The sequence below is a fragment of the Aulonocara sp. 'chitande type north' Nkhata Bay genome, linkage group LG1 (assembly GCF_057382095.1).
Source record: "Aulonocara sp. 'chitande type north' Nkhata Bay isolate Kocher_YH1m ecotype deep benthic linkage group LG1, A_spYH_male_GT1.1, whole genome shotgun sequence".
In the NCBI taxonomy this organism is placed as follows: domain Eukaryota; kingdom Metazoa; phylum Chordata; class Actinopteri; order Cichliformes; family Cichlidae; genus Aulonocara; species Aulonocara sp. 'chitande type north' Nkhata Bay.
The window spans coordinates 16,010,990-16,023,106 of NC_141344.1; the positions used below are offsets into that span (position 1 = coordinate 16,010,990).

A 12,117-nucleotide genomic window follows, 5' to 3' on the forward strand; every position below is an offset into this window, starting at 1 on the left:
GGATTACAGGCCCATGGCACTGACCTCCCACATCATGAAGACCCTGGAAAGGCTCATCCTGGACCAGCTGCGACCCATAGTAAGACCACATCTGGATCCCCTTCAGTTCGCTTATCAGCCTCGTCTCGGAACAGAGGACGCCATCATCTACCTGCTCAATCGTGTCTACACCCATCTGGACCAGCCGGCGAGCACTGTGAGGGTCATGTTTTTTGACTTTTCCAGTGCTTTCAACACCATCAGGCCGACCCTCCTGGGTGATAAGTTAGCAGCGATGCAGGTGGATGCTTCTCTGGTGTCCTGGATTGTTGATTACCTGACAGGAAGACCACAATATGTACGTCTCCCACAGTGTGTGTCTGACAAGGTGATTAGCAACACAGGGGCACCACAGGGGACTGTCCTCTCCCCCTTCCTCTTCACCCTCTACACCACAGACTTCAGCCACTGCACAGAGACCTGCCATCTTCAGAAGTTTTCTGATGACTCTGCGGTGGTTGGATGCATCAGCAGGGATGATGAGACAGAGTACCGGGCTGTGGTCGACTCCTTTGTCACGTGGTGTGAGCAGAATCATCTGCAGCTCAACGTGGCAAAGACCAAGGAACTGATCGTGGACTTCAGGAAGACCAGGAAACACTTGACCCCTGTTTCAATCCAGGGGGTCAGTGTTGACATTGTGGAGGACTATAAATACCTTGGAGTACACATTGACAATAAACTGGACTGGGCTAAAAACACCACAGCACTTTACAGGAAGGGCCAGAGTCGTCTCTATTTTTTGAGGCGACTGAGGTCCTTCAACATCTGCCAGAAAATGCTGAGGATTTTCTATGAGTCTGTGGTGGCCAGTGCGATCCTCTATGCTGTTGCATGCTGGGGGAGCAGGCTGAGGGTCGCAGATGCCAACAGACTTAATAAACTGATCCGTAAGGCCAGCAATGTTGTGGGGATGGAGCTGGACTCCCTCAAGGTGGTGTCGGAGAGGCGGATGCTGTCCAAGATAAAGACAATGTTGGATAACACCTCCCACCCACTCCATGACATGTTGGTCAGTCACAGGAGCTCGTTCAGTGAGAGACTGAGATTACCGAAAAGCACCACTGAACGACACAGGAAATCATTCCTGCCTGTGGCCATCTCCCTGTACAACGCATCCACTTAACACACTGTTTGCTGCTACAGCTACACATGTTTCTTTTCCAAATATTTATTTATAAGTGACTTATGTATGTATGTATGTATATATATGTATATATTGTACTATTCTTAGTTAGTGTATTGTCTGTCTTGTCTTAATGTTGGTTTAAAGTGGAGCACTGTAACAAAAAATAATTTCCCCCAGGGATCAATAAAGTATTCTGATTCTGATTCTAAGATTTGTTTTCCCTCTTGAGATCCGAAAATATTTTTTACCTAACATTTGATTTTGTTTTCATTGTTATAATTCGTTGTGATTTTGCTGTAATTATTTCACGTTCGTAAGAAAATTGTTACTAATATTCTTTCTTGTCTTTTGCTTATCCGGAGACTGGATATAGTGTCTATGAGGTCTATTTCTGTACCCGGATCGCGAACACGCGTCGTTGCGCCGCCCTGCGCGTTCCTTTCCGTCCGCGTGCCCGTGGGTTTTACCTGTGTCTACGCTGAGGGTTTCCAACAGGGAAGAGAAATGCCATCAAAGATCATATTTGAAACTGAGGATCAAGCAATGGACGAAGAAGTAGACACTGTCGTGGAAACTAAAACCCTAAAGGTGAGCAAAGCAGGTCGTCTCGACCTGGAAAGAAAGAAAAATGGTTTTACTCGCGGCTCGGCTCCTCCATGTTTTGGCAGCATGTGGCTGAACATGCTAACTAGCTAACCAGACAGCTAACTCTACTTAACTGTTAGGAAAACTGAGAGAGATAAGATAACAGTGTGTAGCGAACTTAGCAGTGACGTATTTTTGCGCTCATGTCCCGTGCTGTTTAAAACTTAAATTTTGTAATGAAGCGGAAGAGCAGCAACGTGGTCCGATGGTGAGCTAAGTTAATGTTAGCACACAATGCGAGTGTTAGCCATTTAACTAAGCTAAGAGAAGATCACGTGGCATGCCCATGTGTCTGAGAGTTGATCGTGTGGTCTGACGAAACTGTTTACATTGGAGTATACATCCGCGCTGTAAACACGAACTAAGTTTTGTTTACTTTATAGCCAGACGTTCTAAAAAAACCCCCCCCAAACAAATACGACGTAAAACAGTAAACAACACTTTACTTATAACTATAGGTGCTGCCGAATATCACTTTGGTATGCTAAATACACTAAATTCGCTAAAGTTTGTATGGCCGCCTAGAATTAAGTTTTGTCAGACTTACAAGGTGGATGGCTGATTAGTGTTCGTATTGTCAACCTCAGGTCAGGATTAATAAATCAACCGTTTAAACTGGGAAACACAGTTTGGCTGGTTCTTTGGTCGAAATGATTTATTATAAGTTTGTTCGGCTAATGTTATCTGCGGGTGGCAGTGCAGGAGAGGAGCCGTCTTATTAGCAGCGGGCTCATGTCTGGTTATTAAAGTAGTATTCCTTTTTTTATTTTTTATTTCATTAAGTCATTAATTTATTCAATAAAATGTCAATATTTGGGGTCAGTCACCACGCAGATATCCATATAGAAGTGTTTTGTCTTTTGTTTAATGTGTTTTCAACGTCACTCATTTTTATAAGTGGCTTCATAGTCCAGTGGTTTACATTAAGCAAAATATTCCTGTTATGATGCAGGGAGGAGACACTAGTTATTTTGGTGTTGTCAGGAAGAGCATCCAGCGTAAAAATCAGCCAGACATGCAGAGCTGCCCACTGAGGTGGACCCTACTGAATAAGAGAGCAGCTGGAAGTAGCTTCAGACCACTTTAATGCCAAAAACCACCCAAATAACTGTAGTCTTTGAATATTTTGCCAGCAGAAAGGTTGTGTGATACAGCAGATGCACATTAACCACTGCAATATCTAAATGACGTTTTTGCTGATAGTAGGACAAAAAGCACAACATTAGCCAACAATGTGTGGAGGAACTGAACTGAACACTTTTAAACTTTGAGTAGCTACAGAGTCCTTGGGGTTCCTGAATTTCTTACTGTTTTGTGTCTTAAAATGAAATAAAAAAAAAAAAAAAAAATAGAACAAGACCAAAGAGGGCAAGAAGCTGAAGAAGCAGCAGCAGCAGCAGCTGGAAGAGCAGGAGGATCCAGATTGCGAGCCTCCTGCACCCAAAAAGAAAAAGAAAAAAGACAAGCTTGCGGCAGACCAAGTGAACGAAGACCTCGATGAGGCCACTGATATGAATGGCAACAGCAATGGTGTTGAAACATCAAAGAAGAAGACTAAGAAGAGCACTGAAGAACAGACAGACACAGAGGTCAGTGTTGATTGTCCTTAGCCAAAGGTCTAATTTTGGAACTAATGGACAGTTTATGGGCATATTAATACATCCTGTTTATATTAGGGGAATATAATAATTTTGCCTATAAAGTGATCTCTCTGTAATATTTGTAATATTTGATCCACTTCTTTTCATGGGATTAGAAAATCAAGAAGAAGCAAAAGAAGGCAACTGCAGAGGCAGCAACCAATGGACATTCCACCCCAAACACCCCGGTTCAGACACCATCCCAGTCGAGCGAAGATTCGGCCAGTGACAGCGAAAAAGAAACGGTAAGATCTGCAGAGAGAATGTCTTTTGCTTTTCCCAGCACATCTTCTGGCTTCAGTTACAGGTTTTAAAAACAAAACTGACTTTGTTTTCTTGTTTAGGAAGAGACACCAGAGCAGAAGGAAGGTGCATTCTCCAACTTTAGGATCTCTAAAGTCACTATTGACAAACTGAAAGGTAATGTCAGAACTTTCTACCCTATTTTCATTAATTTATTTTTAATTCTATTTATTTTTATACAGTGCCTCAGAATTAGAAGGTCACTGGCACATGCAAAGTTCTTGACATGCTTGGTGCGTCATAGTTTTGGGTAGTCATGTTGTTAAGTCTGACTTCAGCTTTTTATGTAATGAAGAATTACAGAATTTATTTGAATATTTATAGACTTCTGCAAGCTTTCTAGGGCTAATCTAACATGGGCATAGGAGTTGTTGAAGTGCTTCGAGGTTTGCTAAATAATTAACTAATAACTAATTACCATTGATTCTCTTTCTTTCTCTGTGTTCCACACTATTACTGTCCCTTTTTAGCCCGAGGAGTCTCTTATCTGTTTGACATTCAGGTAAAGACATTTAATCATGTCTATGATGGAGAGGACGTAATTGCCCAAGCCCGAACAGGAACAGGAAAGACTTTCTCCTTTGCTATCCCTTTGGTGGAGAAGCTCCAGAAGGATTCAGTGGACATGGCCAGAGGCCGTCCTCCCAAGGTACACGCCCATACACAGCAGAGGTAGTGAATATTTATGGACGCTGTGATTCTGTGTGACTGAGTATTTATTTATTTTTTTTTAACTATAGGTTCTGGTGTTGACTCCAACCAGAGAGTTGGCTATCCAGGTTGCTAAAGACTTCAAAGACATCGCTAAGCGCGTATCTATCGCCTGTTTCTATGGAGGCAGCTCCTACAACCCACAGAGTATGTCACATACAACAACACAGTTTTCTTTAAGTCAAATAGTTTTGGATGTTCCAGTTAGAAAAGAGGGATGTTATACATGTATTACACATTTTAATTTAGCAAAAATTGTGGTTCTATCCACCTTTTTTGCTTGAATGCCTCAAATGCACTACTTTTAACCTTTTGACTGCAGTAATTCAGGGCAGACACAAGGTGGCAGGACTGTATACTGGAACAGCGCATGGGCTTTTTTTTTTTTTTTTGTAGTGTATGATTCATGGGATTTGCAAATTAACTTAATAACTGGGATTGCTTCAATCATGACTTCAGTTTCAGTGACTGTAAAATGTCGATGATAATCAGGGTAACTGAGACCATTCCTTCACTGCTGTTTTTTCTAGAAATAGATTCTTAAGTAGATGTCAGAATATTTTTAAATGCAGTTTCTGTTTGCTGTTTTCAGCTTGCTTTATATATTGTTATGAAATAAAACTCTTTTTATTAACCTTTTCCTTCCAGTTGATGCTATCCGTAATGGTATTGATATATTAGTTGGAACCCCCGGTCGCATCAAGGACCACATCCAGAACAATAAACTCAACCTCACCAAAGTCAAACATGTTGTTTTGGATGAAGTGGACCAAATGTTGGACATGGGCTTTGCAGAACAGGTCGAAGAGATTTTGGGTTCATCGTATAAGAAAGGTAAAGTTCAATCTCTGGGTTTGTATGTTGAAATATGTATATAGGCCAAAATGAGCTGATAGTGTTTTAGTTTGTTTATCAAACTGCCAAAACGTCTGCCTTTGTAGAGGTGCTCACACTTCCTGATGATCAGTTAATCCAGTGTGAATGTGATTAGCAGCACCTTGCGGCTATTTAGCCTCTTATCTGCTAGGGTGCAAGGGTGTACTTAGTTTCTCACAGGACTGCATAGAGTCCTTTCCTTTTTACACGACTGTTTACTGAAGTAGTAATTGTTTTAGTTTGGTTATATATGTAAATTTTAATGTCGTGCACATCTCTCCTGTTTAGACGCCGACACCAACCCACAGACTCTCTTGTTTTCGGCTACCTGCCCACCTTGGGTGTATGAAGTGGCAAAGAAATACATGAGACCCAACTGCAAACATATTGACCTGATTGGCAAGAAAACTCAGAAAGCTGCGACAACTGTGGAAGTAAGTGTGTTTGTGTGGGAGGGAGACGTAGAGGCTGAGACTGGTGCAATTTAACAAGCGTTACAGCAGTCTTGGGTCTTTGGTTTACATTGCTTAGAGATGCTTGCATGCAGGGCCAGTTAAAGTAACGGACTGTAAAATGAGCTCGCATACATCTCCACCAGGAAAACCCAGCAAGTTCATTCGCAGTAAAAATTGCTGGATTTATCATCATCCACTTCAGTGAAGTTGTAATAAAGTACAAGTTTTTAGCCTGCCAGTTGGATTAATGAAAATCTCTCTCCTCTCACGCCCCGCTTTCCCCCGCCCTGGTGAATCATTTGTCTCTGTTTCTTTTTCTACTGTAGCATCTAGCCATAACATGTCACTGGTCACAGCGTGCGGCAGTGATAGGCGACGTGATTCAGGTGTACAGTGGCAGCCATGGGAGAACCATTGTCTTCTGTGAGACAAAGAAAGAGGCCAATGAGCTTTCCATGAATGCATCCATCAAACAGGTAGATGCACATACTTGCATGGTGCACATTTAACAGACTGATGTGTTGCACATTAAATTGGTAAAATCCTCAGTAATTTTCTTTTCTTTTTTTTTTTTTTTTTTAAGAGCACCCAGTCTCTTCATGGTGATATCCCCCAGAAGCAGAGAGAGATGACGCTGAAGGGATTTAGGAACGGCGCCTTTGAGGTTCTGGTTGCCACTAATGTTGCAGCCCGTGGATTAGATATCCCTGAAGTTGACCTGGTGGTCCAGTGTTCTCCACCCAAGGTGAGAAGAGTTTCCAGTTATCTATAAGAATTCCTTAATTATGCCTTTTTATATTTATTTATTTGTTTAAATATTGTAAGAGTGTTGATTTTATACTTGTGAAGATGATGGATGAAAATGAGTGATTAAGTTGCGGTGCATGGATGTTACCTGCACACTTTCACACGATTATACACAACAAGATCACTGGGAGAGCGCATCTGCCCCAGAACGGCAAAGGTGCTGCTAACACTTTGGTGTTTTTATAATGTTTTATTACAACTTGCCGAAGTCAGCCTGATTTTTATAACGACACGCTGATGTCTGACCTTTGACCTATGACCTTGAAGCATTCCATACTAAAGTGGTGTATTTTGTTCTTCTCCGTTGTTCATATTCTTTATTATGGATCTGTACACGTGGAGTAGAATTGGAAAAAAGCTTTGGGTCCTATAAGCTGTTTAAGATATATATGATTGCTATACACACACAGAGATATGTAGTGTGATTTTTTTTTCTTTTTCTTTTTTTTCCCTTTTTTTGTGAAACTTTAATAACTAATTCAAATTAATTTTTGTCAAGGTTGATCTAGGTACTCGTGTCCTCCAAACCCATTTCTATTTGTATATAGTTTATATAATTTGACGACTCAATAAAAATAACAGTTTTGTAGATTTTTCACATTTGGTATGACTTTGACCAGATTTTCACTAAAATAAATTCTGCTCCAGCTGTTATTGGTACCTAACATCACATAAAATCTGAACAGGATATCTTGGAAACAGCAGATGCTACACTGCTAACAAACAAACAGACCTGACATATTCCATGCCTTCAAGGGAGAAATGTTGTAAAATGATGAAGCCTCAAATCTTTACTTTGTCTGAAGTTTTTTTTTGTGTTTATTCTCAGGATGTGGAGTCATACATCCATCGTTCAGGACGTACAGGGCGTGCAGGCAGGACTGGAGTCTGCATCTGCTTCTATCAAAGAAAAGAAGAGGACCAGTTGCGCTACGTAGAAAACAAAGCAGTAGGTATCTTTTGAAATGCTCACTTGGGCAAACAGGAGTGACGGGCTTACCTTTTTGTTTTTTAAAAAAAGAAGCTGTAAAAAAATCAGAAAAAAGAACACAATCAGTCCTACTCAGTCTTTTCTCTTTACGTGTGAGAAGGAAATGGATAAGATCCAAAGGGAAAAGAACAGAAAGGTAGAGGAGGAGGGTGTTTAAGAGGCACCGGCTAAATAAAGGCGCTTTTTACACAATCTGTGACAATGAGGCCTTCCTATGTGACTGTTAAACTAACCATTTTTTTATTTGCTCTTATTTCAGGGCATCACATTCAGGCGAGTTGGCGTTCCTACTGCCAACGATATTATTAAGTCATCAAGCAAGGATGCTGTCAGGTAGGTAATTAAGGGGAGTGAGAGCCAAGGGCAAGCAATTATATTTTGTTACAGGAGTATGAAATAGTTTTAATTGTTTACTATTTGAAAGCTTGTATTCAGTCAGCCACAAGGTGTTATTAATAATCAAGGGCGATGCTTTAGTACTGGCAGCTTGGTGGTCCCACGAAGCCTCTGCCTTAATCATGACACTGCTGAATGTGAAAAATCTTTCCTGACTGCGAGAGTTTGATTGTTGACTTTTCCTATACTGTGTCCAGGTTTCTGGATTCTGTTCCAGTCGCGGCTATCGGGTACTTCAGAGCATCAGCTGAGAAGCTGATTGAGGAGAGAGGAGCAGTTGATGCACTGGCTGCTGCCCTGGCCCACATTTCTGGAGCCACAAGTCTAGAGCAGAGGTCACTGCTCAACTCTGATGCTGTAAGTTATTTATGCATGCGTACAGAACTCGCTATTATGTCGTACTAGGCACCGTTCACCCTCGCATACAGCTTTCCTAGACGATAGATTTGTGTCTGCCCTTTGTTTTAAAGCCCGTGGGCGTTCTCATGCAGGCCTAACATGTTGCCCCTGCCCACCCACTAAGTATAGTGCTTGTCCTCCATCTAGTTAGAAATGCGCTGTGCCTTTAGGTGATGTATAACTGTAATTCTGCCTAATGTGTTGTTTCTGTTTTGTTTTTGTTTTTTTGCAGGGTTTCAGCACAATGCAGTTGGTGTGTTCCCAGGAGATGCATAATCTGGGTTACGCCTGGAGAACCATCAAAGAGCAGCTAGGAGAGGAGATTGAGAACCACATTCACAGAATGACCTTCCTCAAAGGCAGAACAGTATGTATACACACTCAATATGTAGATATGTGAGCTGTGGCTAGTGTATACATAGATGCTAGACCTTTGTAAAATAATGGGTATCTGTGTGAGAGGGGGAGAGGTTGTATGTTGATGGATGTCTGCGTGTGTACAGTTACAAAGGACTGGGCTCAGCGACTGTTCTACTTTCTTATAAATTGTACATTCTTGCAAAATAGTGAAAAAACCACACCCCAGCGTGCCACATGAATGATAGCAAATGGAAGTGTGAATTGGAAACTCACTGGTAAATGAAAATGCAAATTAAGAGAAGTAGTGAGTAAAATGTCTTTTTTTAAAATTTTTTATAATGTATTGTCCTGTTGTATGGGAATTGAGTCTCTCTGGTCACACAATAAGCACAAAGCTAATTATCCACAGCATGTAAACAGAGAGACATCTGTTAGTATGAGTGAACATATGTGACCATGTCTGTTTGACACAGACATTGAAAAACTCGCCATCTCATGCTTATTGTTTTTCTAACAGGGAGTTTGTTTTGACGTCCCAGCTGATAAAGTCAAGGAGATTCAGGTGGGAACAACAATAACCCCAACATCTGTTCAACATATGTAGTTGACTTCTTGTAAATGTGAAAAAAAGTGAAAATATATATTTCAACAGACTGGCAGTCCTGTTTGAAATCCTTTGTCTCCAAACTTGTTCTTCCATTAGGAAACATGGCAGGACGGTCGCCGTTGGCAGCTCACTGTGGCCACAGAGCTGCCAGAGCTGGAGGAGAAGCAGTTCAGTAACCGTGGTGACAGAGGCTTTGGCAGTGGTAACCGTGGTGACAGAGGAGGGTTCAGAGGCGGCAGGGGAAGGAGTTTCGGTGGAAACGGTGGCCGTGGCAACGGGTTCCGGAACGGCGGCAGCGGCGGCGGCTACGGCAACAACAGAGGGGGACACAAACGCACATTCAACCAAGCGTTTGATTACTAAAGTACTAATGTGTGGACTGATAGGACAGACTGTCACTCAGCTGGGCTGGCAGTGGTTCTTATTGGCTGGCTAGTCAACATTCTCCATCATTAAACAAGTTTAATTGTGTAATTTCATATAGAATTCATTGAATTACAGAGTTTGAGACATAATTTAAACAAAATGTGCTATCGGAAGAGTAATACTAAAGGTGCAGTTTACCGTAAAGCTCGATATTTATTTCCTCTGGTCTGTTGTGCATGTCATCCATCTAGATTTTTTATTTTTTTGGCTCATCTGCACAGGTTTGGAGGCATGTGTAGCAGAAATGTTTGCCTTCTCTTTAATATAATGTGACTAAATTTCATTTAATCTGGGCTGCTGTTTAATGTAGGTAGTGTTTTGTTTTTTGTTTTTTAGTTCAGATTTTTTTAAAAACCCATTTAGGACAGCACACGTGTCTTTTAGTCCCGTTATATTCAAGAAAAGACGGACATCTTTACACCACACATCTCCAGAGTTGGGCAAATCCCACCAAAATATTCCAGATGGATACATAACTCTGCAGGACAGAGGAGATTTTTTTTTGGGGGGGGGGTGAGATGTTACTTTAATTTACAGATAGTTATCTAAAAATGGTTTAAAATGAAAATCTGTGTACCGTACCATATATACAAAACTAAGACTGGCAGCCATTTTTGCGATGCCTGATGTGCATTTCTTTAAGGTGGCACTTTAGCTGAAACTTTTGGAATGACATTGCAACTAAATAAACAAGCACCAAATGTAATTACTGGTTATATAACCTATATTGAAATGTTGGCAATATTCAATAACATGACCTAAAGTTGGAAAATGTCATCTATTGGGTTTTAGGTAAAGTGTTCATTTTTATGGGTGTTTGGGGAACATTGGCAGCAGTCACACTTAAGGCTTTTGTCCAAAATGGAAGATGCACAATCTTGTTCACGTCACATTTGATGTACGAGTGCTATCAAACCTGTTCAGTATGTTGCACTGTCACGTTTGAGATGGTTCTACTCTGCACCCGCAGAGAACAGCGATGGTGTTGACCTTTACAAATGTGCTCAGTGTCAGATTGCTGCCTTACCCTCAGCTGAAACCTCTCTCCCCAAAAATATGTTGGATGATTGCTTTGCAATCGCCTCTATTTAATAACTTTTGTCTACTGCTTCCATTCATTTGAATGAAATGACTTCTTCATTAAAAAGGTCAAGTCATGTTGTGTTTATTCCTTCCAAAGGGGTAAAATAAGTACGTAACATGCTTATGAAATAGTTTAAGGCATTCGTCTTCTGTCAGAATCAGACTGGCAATAAACTACACTCACTGAGCACTTCAATAGTAAAGTATCTAATTAACTAGTGGTAAGAAGGCATCTCAGTGCATTTAGGCACGTAGAAATTTTCAAGATGACCCGTTTAAGTTTAAACTGGGCATGAGAATGGAGATTCAAATAAGTTTGAATGTGGTGTGGTTTTTGATGCTAAACAAGCTGGTTTGAGTATTTCAGAAACTGCTAATCTACTGGTGTCTTTTCCACACAATCATCTCTGATTTGCAGAGAATGGTCTGAAAAAGAGTAAAATATCCAGTGAGTTCTACAATTGAAAATGCCTTGTTGATGCTAGGTCAGAGAGAAATGGTCCCAAACTGCCCAGAGTTGATAGGAAGGCAGCAGTGACTGTAATAACCACCCCGATAGCCACTCCTATCACAATGGCCAGAATTCGCACAGAATAACCAAAACTGGGCAACAAAAGCTTGAAAGACTGATGAGTTTTGATTTCTGATGCATCATTTAGCGTAAACGGTTTGAAAACATGGATCCATCTTAGTTTGTATAAACAGTTCAGGCTATGGGTGGTGGTGTAATGGTCTAGGTCAGTGGTTCTTAACCTGGGTTCGATCGAACCCTAGGGGTTTGGCAGAGCCTTCGCCATGACATGCATGGCTCATTTTGTGCACCAGTAAAAAAATCACATTTTATTTTTCACTAAAGAGGGGTTCAGTGAATGCGCATATGAAGCTGGTGGGGTTCGGTACCTCCAACAAGGTTAAGAACCACTGGTCTAGGTGATGGTTTTTTTGGCATGCGTTGGACCGCCAAGTGAGCAACATTTAAATGCTGCAACCTACCTCTGTTCCTTTGTGACCACGGCAGCAGGAAAATGCACCACGCAAAGCTCAAATAATCTCAATATGGCCCCCAGTCATCAGATCTCAATCCAATAGAGCACCTTTGAATCTATAAAAAGGTGCATTTACATCATGGATGTGCAGCTATGTGGACCATAATCTTTGAGGAACATTTCCAGCAACTTGTTGAATCTATGCCGAGAGGTCCAGCCCAGTGCTAGCAAGGTCGGCCTAATGAAGCATGTGGTAAATAAATA

General features: G+C 41.2%; 1 protein-coding gene across 1 annotated transcript; it reads left to right on the forward strand.

Annotated features, from left to right (window-relative positions):
* Nucleotides 1-1,546: 1,546 nt before the first annotated feature.
* On the forward strand, nt 1,547-10,941 carry ddx21 (DEAD (Asp-Glu-Ala-Asp) box helicase 21). Its single transcript, XM_086285718.1, has 16 exons — nt 1,547-1,756; nt 3,166-3,402; nt 3,570-3,698; nt 3,798-3,873; nt 4,227-4,405; nt 4,497-4,614; nt 5,116-5,301; nt 5,632-5,777; nt 6,125-6,274; nt 6,382-6,543; nt 7,435-7,554; nt 7,856-7,929; nt 8,190-8,349; nt 8,624-8,758; nt 9,269-9,313; nt 9,455-10,941. Exons 1-16 carry the CDS (start codon nt 1,547-1,549, stop codon nt 9,719-9,721), a joined length of 2,394 nt encoding a protein of 797 aa, XP_086141844.1. The 3' UTR covers nt 9,722-10,941.
* The last annotated feature ends 1,176 nt before the right edge of the window (nt 10,942-12,117 follow it).

What these genes read in the sequence shown, in the direction of transcription:
- ddx21 (XM_086285718.1), top strand. Translation starts at nt 1,547, where the DNA reads ATGAGGTCTATTTCTGTACCCGGATCGCGAACACGCGTCGTTGCGCCG. An exon ending in CAGCTCCTACAACCCACAGA is followed by an intron (nt 4,615 to 5,115) that starts GTATGTCACATA and finishes TTTTCCTTCCAG; the next exon opens with TTGATGCTATCCGTAATGGT. An exon ending in GCTACGTAGAAAACAAAGCA is followed by an intron (nt 7,555 to 7,855) that starts GTAGGTATCTTT and finishes CTCTTATTTCAG; the next exon opens with GGCATCACATTCAGGCGAGT.